Below are 24793 nucleotides of genomic sequence, written 5' to 3' on the forward strand. Positions count from 1 at the left end.
TTTATGACTTCCATAAAAATAATTGGCGTGGAGTGAAATTGCGCGTATATAGAAGTAGTGTCGCGAGAGAAAGAGCAAGCGAGTGTTGCAATAGGTTTGATTGCTGAACAGTTATTTTACGTGGAATATTGCATCTATATAAAATAGAAAATGGTAAGCCACTGCCTCAAGTAGTAAAAGTCAAGCTCAATTCAGACGTCAAGCAAACGCGCTTGTTTACGCATTCTCTTTCATCCGGTAAACTGCGCTTTATGCACGCGCGCAATCCTCTGTAGCTGCGATTTTTTCTTCAAACTCCGCGCAACAGCAAAAAACAAGAGATAACCGGAAAGTACTTTTTCCTCTACAGTGCGCACAAGTATAAAGACCGTTAATCTCCATCGCAGCGTGAAATTTTCACTCAGCGGAATTCAGGACAGCATAAAGTAGCCGGCTATAGCGCTTAAAAAATTCTCCCCTGCGAAATATAACAGCAAAGTACAAGTGTAAATTTCGCCTAGTCGGCCCAAAGTGTCCGCTCGCACAAAAAAGCGGCCGGCACGCAGTAAAGCGCGAGCGCGAAAGCCAAAAAGTAATATCTCCTCGCGTTATTTCACGAAGATTGCGCGCGCGCTCTTTTTCTCGGGCTCGCACGCGCGCGAGAGAGAGAGAGAGAGAGAGCGCATTATATTTTTCAGCATTATGCGCCGGTCCTCGCTTTCACAGCCGGAGTAGCGAGGGCTGCAGAAAACATTCCGCCCGTGGACGCGTATGCGCGAGAGCGAGATTCTAAACAGACTGTGTAATACAATGCCTCGTGTTTACGCGGGGGCATAATCATACAAAGATTTTTCAACGGCCCGGGAAAATATGAGTAACAAGGCGGAGAGCTATGGAGATGAGATTCGTTCTTGCGCGCTCTGGTTTAGAATTATGCCATATATACACCGGCTGATTTTGCACTGCTGTTCTTATTAATCTCGGTGCGAAAATTGAGAGAGCGCGGGCGTTTTTTTTCATCGATTTTTTAATCGGGCGTAATTATGTAATTAGAGCAACTTCGAAGCTCGTTAATGCGCGAGATGAATTTTTCGCGTAAAATTTCGTAATTAATACGCTGATGCAGAGACGCGAGAGTTGTGGAAGGTAGAATATTATGCACTGGCAGTTTTTTAAGCCTCTCTCATCCCTCCGGCTACTATAATTTTTAGTACAGAAGATTATTACTTACTTTTAAACGAGCAATCTCGCGCTTTATGATCAAATCATTACCGCTCGATGAACCGTTATTTTTTAGTAACTCTTAAAATCCCTGCAATTTGCATCCGCTGATTTTACTATGCGCGGCAATCAAACACGGAATTTCAGCTTTTATAAGTACATTTATAAAAAAAAAAACGTAACTCAACAGAGCTAACATAACACGCACGCCAATACTCTTTATAACAATGAAAAAAAAAGACTAATAAAAATCGTGCAAAGGCATCTAAAAAAAGATACGCTCTTACACCCTGCAACGTAACGCCATCGAGTGCAGCCGCATATCATCGGCACGTCATCTCGCGCCGAGTGTGCGGGCTGCACGCGAGAGCGAGCCGCAATTACTGGGCGCAGCGCAGCGTATGAAAAAACATGCCAAGTAAACACGATCTTACCGATTTGTTACCGATCTGTCGGACCTTGCAGGGCAGGTAGGCGTGGGTGTTCAGCTGCACGGTGACGTTGGTCATGTTGCGCGCGTCGATGTAGGGCCCAGGGTAGACGCCGGAGAATCGCTTCACCAGCGAGTGAGATCTCGTGCTTACCCCTGAAACAAGAGCGCAACAACCTCGATAAGGCTCACTCGGCACTTTATATTACGCGTGCTTATGCCCGCGGTGTATACATGTATATACATTCGTGATGGGGCGCCGCGATAATGCGCTCGACCGCGTGCGCGCGAATAAATTGCGAGCGAGCGCTCGTCGTCGGGTTTCTATACTTTTTTTATTGCTCGACTGGAGTGCGCAGGACGAGGTAAATATGGACGCGACGATGTTAATCGTGCGTCGAGTATAGTTGAACAGGAGAGCCGGCTGCTTCGTGCTCGGCTAGCTGGAGAAAATTATTTTAAATTGGCGTCGCCTATTTTTCTTGCCTCCTCTTGCCGCCGGCGCAGCGAACCGCGAAATATGAAAAATTAAATGCTCGTATGCAGATTTGGCTAATAATACACCTCCTTTCTTAAAGAAACTTTCAAAGTGTTCTACGTCACCCTTTACATAGGGATAATATCGATAAATTTACTTAAAAGAAGCACTCGATCATCTCTCAACGTTTCCCAACGATCCTTTCGCGAGCCGGTAATATATTGCACATCATAATACGAAATGCTCTATCCGGACAAATCTATATGCAATATAAAATATATACCGAGAATCCATGCGCTATATATAAGATTAAATCAATTTTCTCTGTATATATTATATTTAAAAAAGCATCCGGTAATAAACGCAATACGTCAGCGCACGTTCTTTGCGCGGAACGTGCGAAAAAGCGCGAGAGATCGAACATCCAATAGGACTACAACTGCGCGCACGACAAATCGTCGCCGACAAAAGGGGAGAGAGGAAGGGAGAGTATAGAATTTCAATGGAAAATGACGTTCGATTCGAGGCTCCCCCGCGATATGTATCCCGTTACCCTCGCAATACTCCACAAGTGTGTCTAACGCCCTCTATACCAGTGCTATTCGCGCCTGAAATTAAATTGCTATCGCATTTCAAATCGCTGCAGCTTTTCGCTTCCACTGCACTATGTCTTTTTATTATCCATTTACTACATATATATTTCAGAATATAATAAAAGCTCGGATCGAGAGTCCGACGAATAAAGCCGACAAAATAACACTCGTCGTTCATTCACACTCGCAGTATAGTTATAGAGTCGAGAATTCATTCATCCGCACAATCAACAGACTATATAGCAGCTCTCGCGCGCATTCATTCGCGCAATAACAAGTCGGCATTATATGAGTGAGCGGAACCAAAAAGCCACTCGAAATATCGAGAACGCAACAGAGGAAAGCCGCACGACGCTGTAGCCGTATGCGGTTATTAATGCGTGCGCGCGTGGTGAAATCCGAGCCGGTTCCTCCTCGCCGCCGCGCGGTTAATCCGCAATCGCGTTTATAACGCGTGCTCTCCGCAGTCTGCGCCACTCGACATTGAGGATCTTCGTGTTGAACCGCGCTCTGAATGCGTCGAGTGGCCGCGTTATGTCGAGGTTTCATGCGAGGAAAGGCGAGACGGCTGATTTGCGGCCTTTGTTGTGTGTGTGTGTGTGTGTGTGTGTGTGTGTGTGAGTGTGTGTGTGTGTGGAAGGCGGCCTTTTTTCTTCTCCGAGGTTCGAACGCTTCGATTGAATTCTCGATTGGTATTTGGTCTTTTGTCAAGTATAAGCGTCGTAGCAGTGCCCGATATTTCGAGTAAAATGTGTTGTTACAAAATTACAAGATCTGATCGATGATTCGGCAAAAGACAAGCTAGACGATAATATCCTCGTGAAATGCAGACGCGTACCCAATCCAACCGGATGAAAATGTTAGTCAGACGAAAGGAGCTTAGGCGCGCACGCCACAGGTCATTTCCGCCTGTTCAATAGCACACCTGGCATGCAGCTCGCTCAGCCCATTAGCGCGCAAACGATCTCCCGATTCGATCCGGTTAATCTGTCGATCACGTTGACAAATTAAAGACAGAGCTTGATCGATTGCCCTTTTGCCTGACCGCGCGTTTACTTTTCTACCGAATGCACATAAATACGCTTTTTTTTTCATCTAGCCACTTTTTACAAGTCTCAGGCAGTTAGAGCTTATTTCACGTACTTTTTAGACCCTGCTCATTTCACGCGAATCATCGGCTTTTACAGCTCGCTCCGAAAGCACAGAGCCAACAAGGACGCATCCAGTGGCCTGTGCACGCGAATTGGATTTAAAACTTATGAAACCCAATGAAATAGTTTCGGAGCCCGCGCGCAAAGTGCAAAAAAGTCCATTAATTAAAAAGAGCAGCTTGTAATTCTCTCAGCTGAATGGGAAAGTTTCGAAAATACCCGTTAAAATTGTTAGGGTCGCTCACAATCGGAACAACGCGCGCTCGCATCAGCCGGAATAATGAGCTTGAAAAGTTTCCCCTGTAATTTTATACAGCGGCATGCAGCGAGTTCAATTAACGCATGGTTTGCTAACATTCGTCGTCAGTTCGAGCTTTGACTCTTCAACCGTACGGTATAGGTCGTAGTTATTATTTGGTACAAAAATATAAAAAAGCCTTCGACAACGCAGTAGACATCTAAAAAGCCCTGACAAGACGCGGAGAGCTGCGACGCCCCAGCCAAAAAGCTCATTCGCAAGCAACCAAGCGAGAAACAGATATCCACCGCAGCGAGACACGACGGCGTTGCACTGCACATATTAGACAGCAACACACATCTCGCTCGCGCAAGAGCCGCAGACAGTCGCAGCGGTCCGCTGCGCTCCCCACCTCGCGCTAATTGACATTAGCCTGTCGCAGGCACGCTGCAGTCTAAACCCTCCGTATAATTGCGAGTCTCGGGGGGTAATTGAAGCCGTAACTGCGCCAGCGATCCGCCGCGTATTCAACCAGCGCACTCTCTCTCTCTCTCTCTCTCTCTCTCTCTCTCTCTCTCTCTCTCTCTCTCTCTCTCACTCACTCTCCTCCCTCGTCACATAATGGAAACATTTCGCTTTATTAACATCCTACTATAGGCTAGTGTGCAGCGCGGGAGGATAAATCATCCGCCACGCCGGCGGTGGCGGCAGCCGTGATTTAGCGTTGCGCTTCGACTCTTTCGCTAATTGAGCCGAAAGCTTAATTATACCGCGCGCGCGCGCGCGGCCGGGACGAGAGATCGCCGCGCGATCGATCATGCGACTCGATGTTCTTCGATTGCCTCTCTACTCGTGTACACCCACCCACACACTCGCGCATGTGTATAGGTATACACGCAGATGTGGAGATGGATGGAGGCTTTGCGCTAAGCCGGTGCGATACGACGCGCGCGATTTGTAGAGCTTGTTTTTCCTCCACGCCGGCACGCTCGAGTTATCTCGTTATATCGATTTGCTTTTTGCCGGGGCTTATTTGCACTCGATTCGCGCCGATCGTGTAGCCTTGTTTTCGGAAACAATGGTTATTGCCCGCTGCCGCTGACGTACTGGTTTGATATTTTAGAGGACGAATCGCGCGCGCAAAGTACACTTTCGCTTTTCTCATTCTCGCGTGTGTAAACGTATACACGCGGTGTATGTAGCCGGATAATGAAGTCTATTGTCCTCGCTTTACGGGCTAAACTGCCCGATCGCGCTGCAAATCTCGATCAGACGACGCACAATGCCTTTTTAATACCAATTTACGCTAGAGCGCATCGGCCTGCGTGTCTACACGCGGGATTATAATCAGCCTCGTTATTGCTGAGCTGCTTTTTACGTGTGCCATGGTATATTTATTATCACTAGACTTGGCGCAGTGCGCTGCGTGCACTGTAGTAGACTATAATTTAATTAACTTATTAAATGGAATATAAATACTTGATTGATATTTTTAATATTTGCTTTCTATCACGGAAATATATCAAACTTTACAATATATGATTCATTTCGCGCTCATATAAATTTCAAAATTGCCGCGGTTTCGTCGCCAACTTCCTTTTAAAATTTTAAGGTTATGTCTCGAGAATAGAATAGTCTCGAGAGTAGAATGTCTCTAGAATATTATAAATACACAAATTATAATTTTAGAAATAAAAAACAAATCAAAAAATTCTAACGATACTTTTGACGCATGCGCACTACATGAGCCAATCATATTGACGCATTCTTGGCTTCACTTCATCCGGTCATGACTTTTTTATATAGGGATAGGGATACACTACGGGCTTCGCTGTAATTAGCAACTGAACAAAGTCAATTTTCTCGTGAAAATCCGAGAAAAAATATGTACTTTGGGGGTAGCGCGACAAAAAGGTATAATCTGCCTTTCGAACTATCCGGGAACTTGGCACAGGCTCGTTTGCAAACTCGACGCTCGTGCGCCGAACAACATCTAAAAATCAAGTACAGGCTTGCCTTGTAATCCATCCGAACACAAACTCTCGCTCGCGTTGAACTATGCACAGTCTGTCGGACTATGCGCGAGAGATCGGTACACGTCGGCTCACCTTGTACGCGCTGAAACTCTGCAGGTATACGGTATGGGTTTATATTCATGTCGCGCGACGCTTTAACGGAATTTCGGAGGTATAAACAATGGAGTAGGAGTTGAAAGAGAGTTTGAGCTGAAATTGAATAATTTCAATATTCGATAAAGAATTTCGCAGGTGTTCAATTTTTAAGAAGATCGCGTTTAAGTTCTTCGTTTATCTCGCAGCTTTACGCGCCATTTCCCGATCGCTCGACTGTTCAACGGCATATAACCAAGTCGTTTTATTTATCCCTTGCCCCGAGTCCATCACGCGACCCTTGGGATCTCGGCAAGTGACACGCGACCTTCAGACTTGTTGACCAGTCGTTCTTCACGAATGGTGCCTTTTTATTTACGCGCGACGCGTGTCGTTCCTTTTTTCCTTCTCTTTCTCGACCTTTTTTTTATGAAGGAAAAAAATGAAGCTGAGATTTGGCGATTCAGCAAAACGTAGGGATCGCGTTCAACCCTGAAGAATCGAAGGAGATTTCGTTGTTTACGGGAAGTTTGCTCTCGGGTCGCGTTGCTCAATAATCGGCTGCGATGAGCTGTTTGTCTTGGAATTTGTTATACGAAGAGGCAGAGAGAACGTGAGAGGAGAAAGGTGGATTACGTTACACGTGCTGCTGCGTATTCTGGGCCTCTGGCAGACTTTGTGATTAGCGCGTTGGAATTGTTGGGATGTATTATTCGAGTTTTAACGTTTATTACGCAGAGATTCTGTTTCATTGTCGCGTATACCTGATGGAGATCGTTTTTAATTTATCGGCTCGCGTATAGCATTAGCAAATTCATAAACGGGCTATATAACTTCATGTGAATATGCGAATACTAGACGTGTCAGCGTATCCATGCGTCTGCTTTTACAAAGCAACAGAGCAAATGATGGTTTTTATACTGTTGTTAATACTGGTATCAACTCTACAATTGTAACGGAGCGACAGACTTTGTAACAGTCAGCTATTTCCAATATTTAAACTAACTTACGAACAGCAGCAAAGCCCTTTTCAACATGTATAGAATACAGTGGATATTCGAGCAACAATGTTTATTACCGTAATTTTGCCTGAGTTACACTAAAATTACAATTTAATACCAGGCATTGTGTAATAATAATATTTCAAAAGCATCGTTATATTTCAGCAGCGAAAAGAGACGCATACATTCGAGCGTGGCGTATATAAATTAAATAGTGGCTAATTAAATTAAGCAAGCTTGAAAAATAAGCGAAACCAAAGTTGTTAGTTTGATTGAATCAACTTTATTTGCGAAGGAGTGCGCTTGAGTCGCGGGTCATGGGTTTTGATTAGGGCATAAGAGGAATTTACTGGCACTAAATTGAGGCTTATTACTCGAGATATTGCCGCTCTCTCCGCAGCTCAACCTTTTTTCCTCTTAATTTATGGTACATTCAATAAATTTCAATGAGCGTTAGCAGTATTAATAACTTTGCCCCGCGAACGGATGCCCCACATTTATACACAAGAAAATAACATAGAGAGAGAGAGAGAGAGAGAGAGAGAGAGAGAGAGAGAGAGAGAGAGAGAGAGAGAGAGAGAGAGAGAGAAAGACTGCTGTTTGGACGGAACAAGTTTTAATTTGAGTGCTCGCGGACCGTTGAAAATTTCAGTTGGCCAACTCCCTCTCTCTTGATTGAATTGATTCACCAAATTATTCGTGCGGCTCTCGATATCATTAACGTTAACGCCGAGAGTCCTCGTCATACGTAGCCAATTGGGCTTCTTATTAATACCTGGTATCCCGATAAGTTGACTTCAAAAATTCATCCAAAGCGAGAAAGATAATTTTACTGTAAAGCTGATTGATACTCATTCAAATTGAAGCAATTTTCTTTTGTAAGTCATACCGTTACTAAAAGAATTGTCGCAATCTTCGAGCTCTCGGGTAAAAAGATTCGAAACAAAGAAAACCGCCACTTGCATGCAAAGCACACGCGCAGAGAGAGTTAATCCCCCAGTCGCTCTTTAAAAAAAGGCAAACGCGCGCTCTCAAAAGAAATTAGCTTATCGCATCTCTCGGCCGATCTCTCTCTAATCCCCCGAAACTAACAAGCCATCCGCTATTCAAAAGAAAACCTCCCGCTCAGGATCAGATACGGCCGGACGGCATCAAAGAAAAATACCTCGAGACGTCGAAAGTACGCGCTCTCGCACCTAGAGGCCATGTTATACCGGCGCGTCTTCTCGATTATCATCTCGCCATACAGAGCCTACGGCCGTACGTGTGAGGTATAATGTATTCAGTTTTACGGGATTTCGAGCGCTAATTCGGCTTAATTAAAGCACGCGATCTATCTCGTAGTCTAGCGCTAATTAATTTTGCAAAAGGGCTTCTGTTGCAGGTAGCGTTTGTATTTGAGCTCGCGGAATTTCCCCGATAATTATATATGAGCTTGACTAATTTGATTCTCGGCGGGGCTTATACGTGCGGCCTCTTGATACGTGTCGAGCTATTTCAGTACAGTGCTCCGTTTGTAGCCGTCCGTAAAATTATACGACGATGTATGCAATCATGAAACTGATATTGTTATTCCCTTTTAGTCCAGTTTGTTAAACGAGATTGTACGATCAAAGTGCGCAGCGTTCGTCACAGTACAAACACAATTATAAATGCAAGTTTTAAAGTAATATGATACGCGGAAAGTATTCACGTTACACGGCGGATTCGTACAAGCTTACAGGCGAATAAATAATTGAAAGTACACGTTTGAGCTCTGACGCTTAATTGTAATTAGATTTTCCGCGACGCGTGATACTTGTATATATTGAAAACGCTCTAAAGTTAATTAAAATTTTCGCAACTCGGCCGAGTTAATTACATTCCGACATACGCAGAAGATTCTTCCCAAGCCTCTTGACGAACAACAAGCCGCGCGCTTCGAACGCGCTCTCGAAATTAATTAAAAGGCCCGATGCGATTCCCCGAAAACTCTCGCGCGCGAGTCGTAATCGAAGCCGGGAAATTCCGCACAAAGGAAAAATTTTCTCTCGCGCATAATGCGCAGCAGCGTCGTCGATCGAGCTGCAAGATTAATTCGCGCCTCCCGCACTCGGTCCCCGCGAACGCTAGAGGAGAAGTATTAAAATCGATCGAGTATTCATTATGCCACGCTTATTTGCTCCCGCGCGTGAGACTCTCTTTCCCTCGCCCAGTCTGTATACGTATGCCTATATAGGTGCACAGCGAAAAAAGTGTCGCTTTGAGCCTTGTCTGCTGATATTAAAAAACACGCTGCCGTCGCTGCCATCTCTCTCTCTCTCTCTCTCTCTCTCTCTCTCTCTCTCTCTCTCTCTCTCTCTCTCTCTCTCTCTCTCTCTCCTCTGCTTTATATATTACGCGCAAAAAATTCCGATCCGCGCTCGCTCTATTATTGGATATTTCCAGAGCCTCGGAGAGATAGCGAGAGAGAGGAGTCTATAACTTCGTTGATAGGTCGACGAGCTCACGCGCGCGGTATTAGACACAGAGGGGCGTCAACTGAAAAAATCCGAATCCTGCCGAGCTTTTTTTACGCGCGTATTTTTGCGTAAACGCGCCGACGTCTTTTTCTCCCCACGGACAGCTGCGCGCACACTGACACGCCTGCGTCTGCTTGGCCTCGTCGAGGCTCTTTTCTCTCTTTTATTTCGAGCGCTTCGTTTCCACTCTGCCTGGAATCTTTATCTCGGCGGTAAACGTGTTTTTGTGGCCGGTTTTTTTTTCGGATCGTCGCTTCGCCGTTTTTTTATTGCCGTGCGAAGGCTCTTTTTACTGGGTTAATGGAGATATTTATGCGATCTGGAGTTCTTCTTTCGTGGAAGAATATTTTACGTAGAGAAGGGGAATCCTTATTAATTGTCGGCATATTTTTCCATATTTCCATAGTAACTGCATTTTTATCAGGCGGGTGGTTAATATTCTGCTGAAAGAGAAGGGCTTTCGCAGAGGGGCGGAAAGCGCACTCGGAAAGTGATTACGGCACATCAAAAATCGAGAAAAAGTGCTAAGTAGCTTAAGGCCGACGTTGTGGTTGGAAATTTCCGAGCACCAACAATTACCGAACATCCGTGTAACTAAGGGCTTACTTCTGCACCGTTCGACTGCCAACTTCGGACAGCAGCTAAGTGCAAAGTGGAGAAGAATGAGCTTATGGATAAAACCCCGAGCCCCCTGGATTCAACTGCGGTATATCAACCGAAAGCCCGGTAAATAACCTGGCGGCGTAATTCGGTGGAAAACTCGGAAGCGAGTATAAGAGAAAAAAATATCAGCAGTTATTCGAACGTGCATAGCAGTGGTGCTTCAGATCGAGGAGTTCGCAATACAACAAAAGGGCAATCCAGCCACCGGTGATACACTTGTGTTCCGCCGCCGACTCGGCAAATTTCATTCAAAGAGGAAGAATTTCAAGACGGTCACTTATCACCGTAATTGAATGGCCCTTCGGATTTACGACCCCTTGGCCTCTCGCTCCTTTCACGCTTGACGCACACGCGAGCTGCGCCGTGGCCCCGCCGCGTCTATAAAACCGACGAGCGCGCATAAATAAAGGAGCAGCGGCCGTAAAAGACAAACAAGTGAAGAGGACTGCATAGGGAATAGCGATGCTATGTAGGCTAAATAGCCGCGCGTATATAACGTGTCCGAGTAAACGAATTTAAATTAAAATCGACTTTCGTGCGCTATCTGTTTCGTTCGCTCCGTCAAGTCGACGCTACTTTCCGCTCCTCCATTATACGAGGTTTCTTCCGAGGGGCTGCGGAGCTCGTGCGATCTCTATAGGGCAAACTCGCTTGGCCTGATACGAATGAAATGGAAGTGAGAGAGAGAGAGAGAGAGAGAGAGAGGGAGAGAGAGAGAGAGAGAGAGAGAGAGAGAGAGAGAGAGAGAGAGAGAGCGAGGGAGAAGGAGAGTTGAACGTATACCTCGTCGTAAAAGTCACGGGCCTTTGTGCGCGCTGTATTATTTCTCTTTCTTCGCGCTTTCCGCTGGTGCACCTCTTCTTTCGCTTCCTCCTCTTTTTATATCCTCGCGGGTATTCGCCGGGGAAAATAAAAGCGCTGTTTTGAAGTTGGGAGGCGCTGATTTACGGCGCGATTATGTCACCGAGAGCAGTAGAGGAGGCCTTCGATTATTTTTATGGAGGACTCGAGCGACGACGATTTGATGGCTGAGGGATTTTTGGATAGGGCTTGCGGGTGAAGTGCCGCGATCATCCTCATGTGACAATGCGATGCGTTCGATAATGTTTGATCAAGATTAAGCCTATTAAAGTCTTGCTAAAAATTAAGATCGAGTAAGCTCTCATGCAAGCTATATAGGAGATTTAAAAATATCCTGCACAAAATTGCTTTAGCGGAGCGCGTTTACCTTTCGCCTCTATATAAATGCAATGAATAAATCAAGCTCAATTTATACTGATTCACGTCCGTCGATATCACCTCTCATCCTCTTTAAGCTCTTAATGATATTCCAAATAGAGCCTCATCGTTTATTTGCGCGCAGCCGACCTCACTCGATCAGCCAAAGACCCATTCGTTAAATAAATTTGTGCGCGCGTCCGCGGAGCTATTAATTCAATGACATTAAGCCTATATCACAACACGCCTCTGTCTCCCAGTCCATTAACCGTTAGAGTTGTCATCGTCAGTCACCAGAGCTCAACCCGCCAAATGACAAAAACGAAGAAAGATGTTGTTTAACTTCGTTATCAGCCCTCTTCCGTTAGACGAGCGTAAAACACACGTTCCAGCGCACTCGGCTCCGAAACCGCGTAAAAATCAGTTCCCACCCAAGCGGCACTAAAGCAGTATAGCGGCGGCGGCGGCCCTCGATCCGACAAAGTGCTCGCGAATAAAACATCCTTCGCCCCGCGCGGAAAAAGGCTCGCCTAGCTGGCAATAGAGTGAAAAGAGAGAGAGAGAGAGAGAGAGAGAGAGAGGGGGGGGAGAGAGGGAGAGAACACTCGCATACATTAACCCCCTCGTTCTGGGCTCTCCAAACGACAATAAAGCATTGAAAATTCGCGCGAGCACCCTCGTCTCTCTTTGGGCATTAATCAGCCAATAAACGTGACGCACGCACCTCCGGAGTAAACTTCCGCAGTTAAGAGGATTTTTATGCGAAAGAGAGAGAGAGAGAGAGAGAGAGAGAGAGAGAGAGAGAGAGAGAGAGAGAGAGAGAGAGAGCGAGAGGGGGGGAGAGCTAGGGAGAGCGATTTAAACGGGCAGGATAATGAAGGGACGATTTACGGAGTGTTGATGGCGGGAAAAAGTGTTGGTTCGATCAGGGAACGAGTATGCTAATGAAGGGGCTCAGCTGGGAGTGGCGCGCGTGTTTTGTGTCTCTGCGTGCGTCTGATGCATTCGGCTGTGTGCACTCTACACCGCGTGTGATTTTAACTTATGGGGTTTCGGGTAAATAATGCGCGCTGCTGCGTCGGACTTTGTTAGGGGAGATTTTCGGTTATTCGGTATTAATTGTATTGACTCCGTTTGTTGACGCAACGCTCGTTTACCTTTTCATTCGCCCCCGATAAGAGCAATGATGTTCTGACAGACGAGTTATTTTTGTGCTCGTGCTAGCGGAAACGTACTACACGCGAATTTTTGATGGATTTTTAATCAGGCAACGCTAATTTCACTTAATCATGCATGCATCACTGCACGCGCAGCGTTTCGACTGATGATTGGTCATTTTATTTCTATACCCGACGATTACGCATGCAAATCACCGATAGAAGCGAACTGATTGTTGTAATTTTAACCCATCGTGAAATCGCGTTGCGATGCAAAACTGCGAACGGCTCGACAATCAAGAACTCGATATCCTGAGAGTAGGCTCGCTATAACCGTTGAAACGTTGCGGAATGATCGAATCAATTGTTATCGGACACTTCACATGGAAAGCACCTCCGGATGAATTAATTACCAGTAGCGCCATAAAACAGCTGAATCGCATTCCTTTTCACCGATATTAATATAAAAAGGTAAAGAAGAACACTAGAGTACACACAGCGGCACAATGCTCGCGGCGGCTTAAAGGAAGGCAATTAAAGGCCGCACGCGTGCGATATTTCCACTTAGAAGCGAGCCTCACAAGCGCGCAGAGAGGGAGAGAGAGAAGGAGAAAAGAGAGAAAAGAATACGAGGCGCAAGGGACATTTTCCCACTTCCGCTTTATTATAACAGCCTAGACGAGGAAGGAGGCCGACACTGTATCGCTTTACGAGGTAGAAATGCGCTTGGCCACTAAAAGCCCCACTCTTACTACTTGTGCAAGCGGATCTTTTCTTTTTTCTCTCTTTCTCTCTCTGCGCCGTCGTCGTCGCGGTGATTTCGCGGTCGGACGATCCTCTTATTTTCTTTGGCTGTCCTGCCCCCTCCTCTCTGTCTCTCTCTCTCTAACTTCTTTTTATTCCAGACGCTTTATTTTTCTTTACGAGACTGCGCGGGACGTTACCGCGAGTCTAAATAAAGTGCCGATGCCACGCTCGCCCGACTTCTTTGTTGTTGTTGCCGTTGCTGGTCTCCCTTTTTTGCGCGGACTTTCGGCCGCGAGATAATTTCGGTGTGTCGCGCGCGCACTTTTTGCTCCGTTTGCGGCCACCGCCGCCCTCGCTTTAACGTTTTACTAAGTGGATGTGCCTTGTACGCGGCGTCATGCGTGTATGCGCGTTGGCTTTTATCTGCTGTAAATTATTACCGCACGCGCTTTCGGACTTTTATTAGCGACCGCCGCGCTTTTCTCGTAGCTTTATTGCGCGTTCCGTGCGGTAAAATTCCCGATTCGAACGAGTCGCCGGGCATGAAATGCGCGCTCGCATTTTTGACGCTCGATGACACGTGTAATTCGAAGTGAATAACTCTGGCATTCGTATCGAAAATTGGAAATATCCCCGCGACAATGGCTCGTGCGTGGGCGTAAGAATGGAAAAGTCGAAAAAGAGTGATCCCTTATTCGATATGAAGCTGGACTGACATGTATTTTAATTAGAGGAAAATTTCTGCTCCAACTTGCTCACGCGCGCGTGAGCGTGAGGAAACAATGTTCTATTCATCTTCCTCCGTGGCGTCGAACACGTCAGCGGCACTGAATAATAAGAGATCGATCGTTTCACTTAAAACTTCAGCGAGCTCTAGCGCGCGATTCGCCGACTTTCTCTCGCTGCGGCCGCGCGCACTCATAGCTCGAGAGAGAAGAAACCAATGAATTTCCAATGAGAAAACAAATCTCAAAAAGCCATCTTCTCTCTTACTCGTCAAAAAGAGAAGAGACATTCTCTCCCTCTCTCCTTCATTTAATATTTATGGCTTTCCCTATTTTCATACTCGATTTCATTAGGATGCAAGTGGAGAGCTCTCGCGACGAATGACTTTACTCACCAGTTCCTGTTCCGCATTCTTGTTATGCCGTCGCTCTCTCTCTCTCTCTCTCTCTCTCTCTCTCTCTCTCTCTCTCTCTCTCTCTCTCGCCGTGTACGAAAAAGTCGCCGGGCAAATAATGCGCCTGCGGCGAATCGAATGTTCACCCGCCGCGAAGCGAAAACCAATTTCTGCATACCAATATCGGGAAACGCGTAGAGAAAGAGAGAGAGAGGTGAGGAATGAATCAAAGTACTTATACGCCTCGCGACATACAAAGACACGCGTAAAAAGCAGCCAAGTCGTCTCGCTCTCCGGGCGCAGCTAAGTAGGCGCTTGCACTCGACAAATTAGGCCGAGCGCAGAAAGCCCGCAAGGCCCTCGACAGAGAGAGAGAGAGAGAGAGAGAGAGAGAGAGAGAGAGAGAGAGAGAGAGAGAGAGAGACGTGAGAAGAGGGACGAATACTCGTCGAATCGCTCGCTCGTCGGCCCTCTCGAACCTCCGGACAATTATCGAGCCCCTGCGCGGCTGCTTTGCGAGCTAGGGAAACTCCGCCCCGGGATTATTCGTCCCAAAAAGGCTGAATGGAGCGACGGATGCCTGACGTGTTGTATTGCACTTTATGAGGTGATGCGTTGCTTTTTTAATGATGCACAAAACCAGTAGCTCGAAACAATTAAAAAGTATCGCGCACAGCTTCGATCGATAAACGTATACGGAGCTTGCAGCGTTTAGCTGCAGTAATTAAAACATTTCGCGAACGCTTCACATCCTAAACCGCGAAAATTAATTCCGCGAGTAATTGAAAATAAACGACTGCGGAAACGTTCTTACTCCGGCGCGGTGCACGCATTCAAATGCAGCCAGCGCGATGTCATCGACCCCGAAACCACGAGCTTTGAGTTACGCACAGAGAGTGGCTGTAGGTATATAATAATTTTCGCGCAGTCCTATACAACACAGTTCAAAAGGCCTATACTACTGTGTGAAGAGTCGCGTTCAAAGCCGCATGGAAATTAAATATTATGCTACCATGCAGGCGGCGTGAAATAGTCCTATACAGCGCGGATTTTTCGCGGAAAACCCGGTAATTAGTAATCAAAGCAGCAGTCGAATCAACGTCGAGCTTTCACACGCTCGTCCGGGTAATTAATCGCGCCGAAAAGATTCGCAGTATTCTGCGTAACCGAAGCCGCGCGAAAAGGCAAAAAGCTCCGTCAAATCCACTCGGCAATCGATGTGCCCGCTCGCGCTCCCGACCGTCCATCTCCGGCGCGGCGGCGCATATAGCGACGAAAAACTCGAGATCGCATTCAGAGGCAAATTTACCTATACGCGATCCTCCCTTGAGCGGTTTCCCGAGCATTCGACTGCGAGCATGTACCCTCAGCTGCTGCCCTCGTCGCTGATGGAGTCTCCCCTCGCGCGAGAAATGATATCGGCGTTCGTTGTTTTCCCTGCGATTTCCTTGTTCGCGCGCGCGGATCGCCTATATCACGTATCTCTATATGTGCAGGTATATAGCCTTCTCTCTCATGGCATCCGCCCAAGTGAGTCGCGAGCGCGTCGCCCCGTGTGTTTGCGCCTCGGTTTCCGGGTTAAATCCATTGTTGTTCGGCGATTCCGTCTTTTTGCTTCCCCCTCGCACTTGGTCAATTCCTTTGTTTGCTCATCCGAAAAAACCAGCGCGAAGCGCTCGAGTTCTAGCCGCTCTTAAGCGGCAGATTTTATTGGAACTACGATCGAGCGTGGCGCAACGTTCGTCAGACGGCGATTAATGCGATTGAGGCCGGATGAGCGAACGTCCGTCGCGTCAGAAGAATGCAGTCGGGTTATGAGAGATCGATCGGGCACTCGATGCGAGAATCGTTCCAGCGGTGAAGCGCGAGAGAGGAGGAAAAGCTCTGGTTCGGGATAACAAATCTCGGCGGGGAGACTACGCCCCGCGCGCGCGAAATCATTTTCCATATTCCCCGCCCGCTCATAGGCGCTCGTGGAATGCGCGTACTCCCTCGGCTTTTATTCTCGGCGGAGAGATGCAGGTCCCTCGTTGGATTTCCGCGCGCAGCTGCTTCGGTTGGGGCTCTAATCACTTTGCTCCGGCGCGCGACTCGATAGGCGCGCAGCGCGCCGCGGGAATGATCGAGTTTCCCGCTTATGATTCCGATACGGACGAGCGTCTCGCAGTCGCATGCGGGGCCGGGGAAGGAAAGGCGATCCCCTAAATCACACTTGAGAGCTACCACTACATCACAGGGTATAACACACAGGGCAGCGGCAGCGGCAGCATAGCGGCGCGCGCGCCGGAGTAGAGTCCATCGACCCGACCCCCGGAGGCGGCAGGTGACCCCCACCGCGGCGAGCAGAATCTCAGACTGTCCTTACCGGTGATGCCGAGCAGTACCCAGCAGACGAGGCAGAGCACGTAGTAGTTGACGCAGGAGGAGGTCCTCATGTTCCCGTCTCGACTTCTTCTTCTTCTGCTTCTTCCGCTCGAGCTTTACTGAGGCCCTCGGCCCGCTGCACTGGCATACTAGCACTGTCGCCGCTGACGTTCCACCTCCTCCTGCATCTCGACGACGACGACGACGACGACGTTGGCGAGGACCGCGAGGACTCGGAACAACGCGCACCACTTGCAATGAACCTGGCCACTTTTAGCACACTCGAGAGGCCCCCGGTCACATATCGCAACGATCGGCTGCACACACGGACAGACGGACAGAGATTAGAGAGAGAGAGAGCGGAGCGGTATATAGGAAGGAAAACGCAGTAGAGTATCGGTCGGAGAGAGAGACGCAGGCCCGACTGAATGTCGTCCCCGCGCTCTGGAGCCGCCGCCGCCGCCGCCGCCGCCGCCGCGAGGGTGAGAGAGAAAGAGGGGAACGGAGCGAGAGAGACAGAGTGGGAGGCTGCTGCTGCTGCTGCTGCTGCTGCTGCCGTCGCGACGCGGCCCGGGCGAAGCTGAAGCTATATGAACCCTGCGCCGGGCGGCACTGCCCCGGGATCCGCGCAAGCGTGTTCACACTCCCTCCCCCACCAGCCTTTCTTTCGCTCCTCTCGCTCTCTCTCTCTCTCTCTCTCTCTCTCTCTCTCTCTCTCTCTCTCTCTCTCTCTCTCTCTCTCTCTCTCTCTCTCTCTCTCTCTCTCTCTCTCTCTCTCTCTCGCTCGCTGACTTTGGCCGCTGCAGAGCTGTATAGGTACGCGTGTGCGCCAGGCGTTATTTTCTTTGGGATTGTCGGGGATTGTTGTCGCTGCGACCGCCGCCGCTTCTTCGAGGCGAGGATTCTTCCGCCTCGTCTGAGCGCTGCCCCCCTTTTTCCACTGGCGCTGCACCCGACGACTGTATACTCCGCGGCTTTTGTTCGGACGTCGAGATTCCTCGCTCGTTCGTCGGCTGATTGCGCCGCGGCGGATACGTACGCGAGAGATCATTCCGAGACGGGCAGGCTAAGCGCGCTAATTTATCGACCATTTCGAGAGCGCGCAGTAACTCTTCCGGCTGCTAATTGACGAACGATCCTCGCAATCGGACGAGGCCGTACACTCTTTCGCCGGCGAGTACAGGCTGCTCATTTGATTAGCCTGGCCGAGCTTGTTGACCCGCTTTTCGGCCTTTCTTATGCACGTATACGTCTCGTGGCGCGCGAGGTTTAGACGTCTGACCCGAGCCCGACGTTTTCACTGGTTTCCGATCGCAAGCTTCCTAGCTCAGGATTTTCTCTCCGAGCCTCGTAAAAATTATATTTATTTACGGCTGACGGAGATAAAGGGCTTTCGCTGTGTTTTATTCCGGCTCGTCGACGTCTCTCACGAAAGACACGTCCTCTCTTACACGGCACATAGCCTTCTGCGCCCGCTCTCTCGCAGTCTCAGAATGTCAAAGAAATTTACCCTTCCGAGAGAGTTTCTTCCCCGTATCCCCTCGAGCGTGCGCGGCAGTGAGAGAGTCGAAGTTTAAGGTGGCTTCGAAACTTCAAAACACAGACTCGGCGCCGCGTGCGAGAGAATTAGACGCGCGTCCCGGATTTATTTCTAGCGGAATAGAGAGGGGCTACGAATGTCGCCGGAATTCTCCGAGCCTCGGAAAATCGCCTTTGTCTTTGATGGCTGGCTGATTTTTCGCGGGTTATTGCGAGAATTCCACCGCGGAACATTTTAACATGAAAAACAGCTGATATTTTATGAGCGCGATCGCTGCTTAAAAATTTACTTTGCTTTCACAATTCTATACCTCATCGGCATTCTGAGACACCTCGAAATCCTGAATCCATCATGCGACAGTCAAAATTTTAATCGAATCACGCTTTCAATTATGAACCACGATCACTGTTATATTGTACGTTCGAAGAGCCATTGTTTTAAAAGCCAGTGACATTTTGACAGCAGAAACCAGACGCCAGTGTATAAATATCCAAAAGCGCAAGCCGTCTCGAAATCAAACACCCTGCGCCCGCCGACGAAATCTAAAAGCAGCAACGACACGCCTGACTCTCTGTGAGAACACCTCGAATCGCCAAAAGAGCCGCGAGCCTGCCTTTACTGCCGCCGACAGGCTAGCTGAAAATAAAAAAAGAAGAAAGAGCGAGCTAGCGTCCCATCGTCGCCGATAAATCGATGAATCACCGGGGCGCGATCAGCGGATCGCGCTCAAACTTTCGTCGAAGTAGTAGGCGTGTATGGGTACACCGAAGAGTGGCGTGTGTGCAGCCGCACCGCCGCACGGGATGAGCGGCGTAGGATTAATGGATTTATCGCCCCGCTCGCTCCCGCCCTACATATCCCCGGCGTTGTCTTGTGCCTCGCTGCAGGCCTTTGGGCACAAAGGCTCGACGGCACAAGCCCCCACACCTATAGGCTGCACACAGAGCCTCTTTTTTCCCGCGGCCGATTGTCGGGCTTTTGTCTCACGCGCGAGCGCGAGGATTGTTAAATTAATTGACGGCTTAAAAGCCCCTCCCACCCCCCCCCCCCTCGTCGCGCGATGTTTGTGTACTTTTGCATTTTTCGCTGCACCACCAGAAGCGCCGCTGTATCTACATATACTGGTCAGCGGGACCGGCACTCTGAATAAATTGCCTGCCTTTGAGCTAAGGGATTTGCTCTGGCCGGCCAACGTGTTTGTTTGTTTGGTTCGGCTGTCTATTTGCTTATATGCGTTTGTTTTCTCTGCGGGGTAGGTTCCGCTGCTTTGTTATCGGAAGCTTCTCTGGGATCATTATCTGGACTGAAAGATGATGAAATTCTGAGAAATTGAGCTTGCTGCTGGTGTGTTTACACTTGAAACTGTGGAATTCGCGCCCTCAAGATAACGTAATATTTTCTCCGGATACAGTGCAAAGGAAAGAAAAAGACTGAAACGTACGTGCACCCGTATGCTGTAAATTAAATTACCAAGAAACTCACGTCAATCATCGTGATTATGATTACATTGCCACGACTGCACAGCGCAGTACGTTAGAAAGTAACGCTGTATACTCTTTCTGGAAAACCACTTTAATTATGCGAATGCGTTCCTTGAAACTAACATCAATTCATTGGCACGTAGCTTCCTCCAACTAAATTTATAAGTTCAATAAATAAAATATTGTTTTAATATATCTATATATCTGCTTACTAATGTATGAGGCGATTTTTGATACACAATTTAATAAAAGTTTTGAATAGTTCATTGTCCAAAAGTTTGCAGACTCCTCTGTTTTCTTATTATAGAATACGAACACTGTCGTCAATATTTTTTCACAGAAATTCACGCATGTTTACATGTGTTCCTAACCAACCTAACCATCAAAACAGCAGGTTATTCATTACATAGGTCGCTCGCTCAATTATCAAGAAAACGATTTTTACATTTTAACTCTTTAGTTGAAAACCGCTTGATGGAATCGTTTAAAATTTTAACAGCAGGTAGCTTTTTTTATAGTGAATCACCAAATAAAATTTTGAAGCATTTGACTACATTGTTTTAGAGATATCAGAAATCAAAAAAATTTCAAAAAAAATTGAAACCTTGATATCTTACGAACCATAGGGGTTTGAAAGCTGTGTAATAAACTTAGCCAAAACACATAAAATATCTACTTTTTCCCGAAATCTCAAGTGCAATAAGGCCTTTTTGCGTCCGTAATCGAGGCACAAAAAAACTCATTTTTTTCAGTTTTCGATTTATTACTGTAGTCAAATCACTTGAAATTTTAATTAGGTATAGTTTGACACGTGACCCATTGACATAATTTTTTTCGCGAGGTTATGACGTTTAGTTTCAGAGATATGAATTTAAAAAGAAAATCGCCTTTTTCATTTTATCTGCCGAACAAAGCGGTCAATCCTGAGCACCAAACGAGGAAAAGCAGGTAATTTTATTCTCTTTCAAATGCATTATCGCTGAATTGTTTGTAACAATGGGATGGTTGAAAAAAACGCAAAATAGTGTTTTTTAAAAATCAATCAGTTTTTCCCGAATTCAGAATCCAAAAATATATATGCATGTCAAATTTTATTGATATTGATAAAGTAGTTCCAGAAATATTACAGTATACATAAACACACACACACACACACACACACACACACACTTATGCATACGGACATTTTCCAAAAACACTTGATTTGAACTTCTAACACACTAAAAAGTATTTTCTAGAAATTTTGAAGAAACTCAAAATTTTACTATTACAAAGCTTCCTCTAGGAGGAAGCAAAAACACACATCGCATTTTCAAAAGTCGTCTGAATTAAACAAATTAGTTTGAACATTTTCTTCAAAAACGCAAAGGTTTTGAAGATTTAGAAAGATAAGTGCCTCTTGACTATGTTATTATCATTAACTTCTTGGCGCCTAACCAAATAATTTTGTCTCTGAAGATTTGTAAGGATTAAAAAAACTCTGGAATCAATCATAAATTTGTCAATACAACCTTCATGTATGACTTTTGTTAACAATAATTACTTTTGCACTTCGCTGCGCCAGTAATATCTCTTTTGATGAACTGAATAATAGATTCAAAACTGGCAACTAACAGATATCGATAAATATTATGCAACACCTGACTGAACAGATGGGTAAACACGACCAATTCGTTGATAAAGGGTTGTTATGCACAATTAATGATTTTCTTTTTTAGGGTTTTCGCTTTTTCATCCTACAGATATACATTTTATCTCTTATAAGCAATCAATAAAAGTATAAATATCATACATTTCTCTCAAATTTCACCAAACTCTTGTTTCACGATGCGCAACAGATCAATTTCGAGCAACGCGAACATCAAGCTTCATATACGACGGCAAATATTTGGCATCGAGCTCTCAACATTTCTTTTCCCGCGGGGATTATTAAATTTTGAATATACATCAAGCGCCGCCCAAATAACTCGTTCTACTGCTTCTCGCGTTTCATCCGCTCTCCCGAACCGCGAAAACCTCATTTCCGCTTTTCAATTCTACAATCAATATTTAATCCCGAAAATCAACACGTGCATCGTCCGGACTTTGAGAAAACATAAATTCAGAGAAGAGAGAAAGAGTATAGAAGGACAAAATCGCCGACCCATCGCGCCGGACGTAATAACGTACGGCAAACAAGAGAGCGCGTCGAACATTTATCTCGGATAGCTGTCCGGAAGCCGATAAATAGATCGTCGTCGGAGAATCCAAGCCGCCCGCGGCATTTTATCGCCCTAGCTCGCTTGCTTTCTTTGTTCGCGTCGCGTAGCTAGACAACATATCCGTATGGGAACGGATCATTTCAGTTTCGCGCGCATGTCACTCGCATATCTATTCCAGCGCAAAACACACACAAACAAGTTCACCGCACTCACTGATTTCGGAGCCTTTGAGGCTTGGTGTGGCGGGTTGCGCGCATAGTTCGGCGATAACTTTCGCCTTGATACGCGAGCGAGCGCGCGAAATTTCGCCGGTATGGAAACTTGGCAACAATCCGACGGAGCAAAAGTCTCGGCGCGAGAGATCTTGTTATTATTATGCACGTCTCGATGCTCTCGGCTCCCGCCGGCGCGGTTTATCTTTTCTCTAGCTGCGCTTGCCCGAAGAATTCATTGAGGATTGCGTGTGTACACTGCGGGGGAGGAATATCGAGGGGAAGAGCTCGGCTGCTGAAATTTGTTAATGAAAGGCAAGTTTCTCGCGCGGCGCCGTGAAGCATATTCCTCGGGAATAAGAGAAGAACGCGCGCACTCGCGCATAAAGCTCTGAGAGCGAGCGAGCTTTGTGCGTAAGTTTTCGCTCCGCGAGTTAAGCTGCGCGACTTTGGGTTTGTTATGCATAGAGTTGCGCGGAGACGGGGCTGTATACTGCAATAGTTAAGTCGTGCGTGTAATATTTTGCTCGTGGATTGCTTGTTGATGATTGCCTTGTGTGTTGCGTCACCTTTGTGCGCTTTTGTTTGAAGCAACGTGGTTTTATCAAGGGATACGATGGAGTTAACAGTTTAAGCGTGTAACGCTTTTGCGTAGCCGGAACATTTTCAATTAGCTCAAGTTGACGGAAACTTCGGCTCTTTGTCGTTAACAAAATTAATTACGTTACTTGTCGAGAGCTTCCTGTAAAACCATGTAACGAGATGTAGTTATCAATGCGTATAGTATGAAAAAGACCCGTACGTTTTTTCGATACAACTCTTTTCCACCTAATGAACCTTCGAAAATAACTGAACGATAACAATAGCCCGTCTCCTCGTCGAGCATCATCTTCCATCCCTTTCATCCAGTTTTTACATTGAGCGAGTAGGGAGGCCTTTTAAAAAAAATGTGACTTTCACCGAAGAAGACACAGAGACTCTGCTTTCGAAAAAAAATCGTACAGCTATTTCTGTCTCCAGCGGCGACGCGCTCCGATCGTAAACAAGTCGCGAATCGGAGGCCGCGGGCAGAAAACCATTGCAAATCCGTGGCTATACCTGCCGTGCATATAAAACGAGGACGACAAAATCGCCCCACAATATCGGGATAAAACAGCACATGCGCGAGCACGCGCGCTTAATATCTCTCTCTCTCTCTCTCTCTCTCTCTCTCTCTCTCTCTCTCTCTCTCTCTCTCTCTCTCTCTTTTTTTTAGCCGCGGATGCAAACGCACGCGCCGCGTTCGATGATGGCATCGCGCGCATATTAGCCTCTAATGCTAATACGTATTATGGACGTGCGTGCGGTTTACGAGCGCAGCTCGTTAATGCTTCTCGCTTGGGGACGGCGTCAACCTGAATAGGAAGAAATTTTCATCGCTGTATAATGCTCTAAATCGCAGCTGTTGATTTCACGCGGTTAATTTGTTGATAATATACACGCGATACCTCACGCTGTCGTATCGCAAGCGAAGCGTTTCCGACAGGGGATATCGACTCGCCGCTGCCATGTTCTATGGTCTGTTAAAAGCTCAAAGCTCTGCCAGATACTTATTCAAAATTGGAGAACGGTAGCGATTGACAAAAAAATTATTTCTCGCGCGTCTGACCAAACGCGGAGTCGCTTCACTAGTTCCCGAGATACCACGCGGGTAGCGTCGCTGAAGGACGGCAACGAACTGCTCTTTACACCGCTCTGGAAAACAATTTCGCATTCATGCCGGCCGCTCTGCACATATTATATATGTGTGTGTGCTGTGAGCAGCGGCACCGCGCGGCGAATGAATCGATACATGCGCGCGGCGTTGGCGGTTATGTACGCCGGAGCTTTCGCTCGCTCCTCTCAAACTTCCTTATAGGTGTACGCTACTTCGCGCTCGGGCTCTCCGTATACATTTGCATTTTAATACAGTGAGCCCCGCGTAATGGCTGCGGGGCGTTTGACTTTTACTGCGACGCTCTGCTCACCTATACACGCGTCCATACTTTTATGGACACGAGTCGAGCTGCATGGGAATGTGTGTAACGCGCGCGCGCGCGCGGCCTTTTTCCGCCACCTTTTACAACTCCGCTCTGCGTTTTGCATCTGCGTAGTAGACGCGGCGCATCCCAGCCGCGCGATGTCCGCTCGGTCGTGTGGATTATTAATGCGTATACCTACGTGCGGGATTTTCCCGTACGGCGTCGGGAAATGAGAAGGGGCAAAGGCTGCACAGCGTATCGTGTATACATATACGTATGGATATGCAGGTGCAGGGGTGCGAGACTCTCCGCGGTACTGTGCGCGGGGCTTATTGAGTGGATTCGAATGGCTGTTGGCGGTGACGAGCGGCCTTGCAAATTGAATGTGCC

At 47.1% G+C, this 24793-nt stretch overlaps 1 protein-coding gene across 1 annotated transcript in view; it reads right to left on the reverse strand.

The window, feature by feature from the left end:
• LOC100121481 (protein turtle homolog B) overlaps positions 1 to 17444 on the reverse strand; it is a 28372-nt gene extending 10928 nt beyond the window's left edge. The window contains exons 1-2 of the mRNA XM_008204033.3: positions 16971 to 17444; positions 1635 to 1786 (exon numbers count right to left, since the gene is read on the reverse strand). Coding sequence (XP_008202255.1) covers positions 1635 to 1786; positions 16971 to 17040 — 222 coding nt within the window. The 5' untranslated portion in view covers positions 17041 to 17444. The remainder of the gene's footprint in view (positions 1 to 1634; positions 1787 to 16970) is intronic.
• Between the last annotated feature and the right edge of the window lie 7349 nt (positions 17445 to 24793).

This window comes from Nasonia vitripennis, chromosome 2, assembly GCF_009193385.2.
Source record: "Nasonia vitripennis strain AsymCx chromosome 2, Nvit_psr_1.1, whole genome shotgun sequence".
Lineage (NCBI taxonomy): Eukaryota > Metazoa > Arthropoda > Insecta > Hymenoptera > Pteromalidae > Nasonia > Nasonia vitripennis.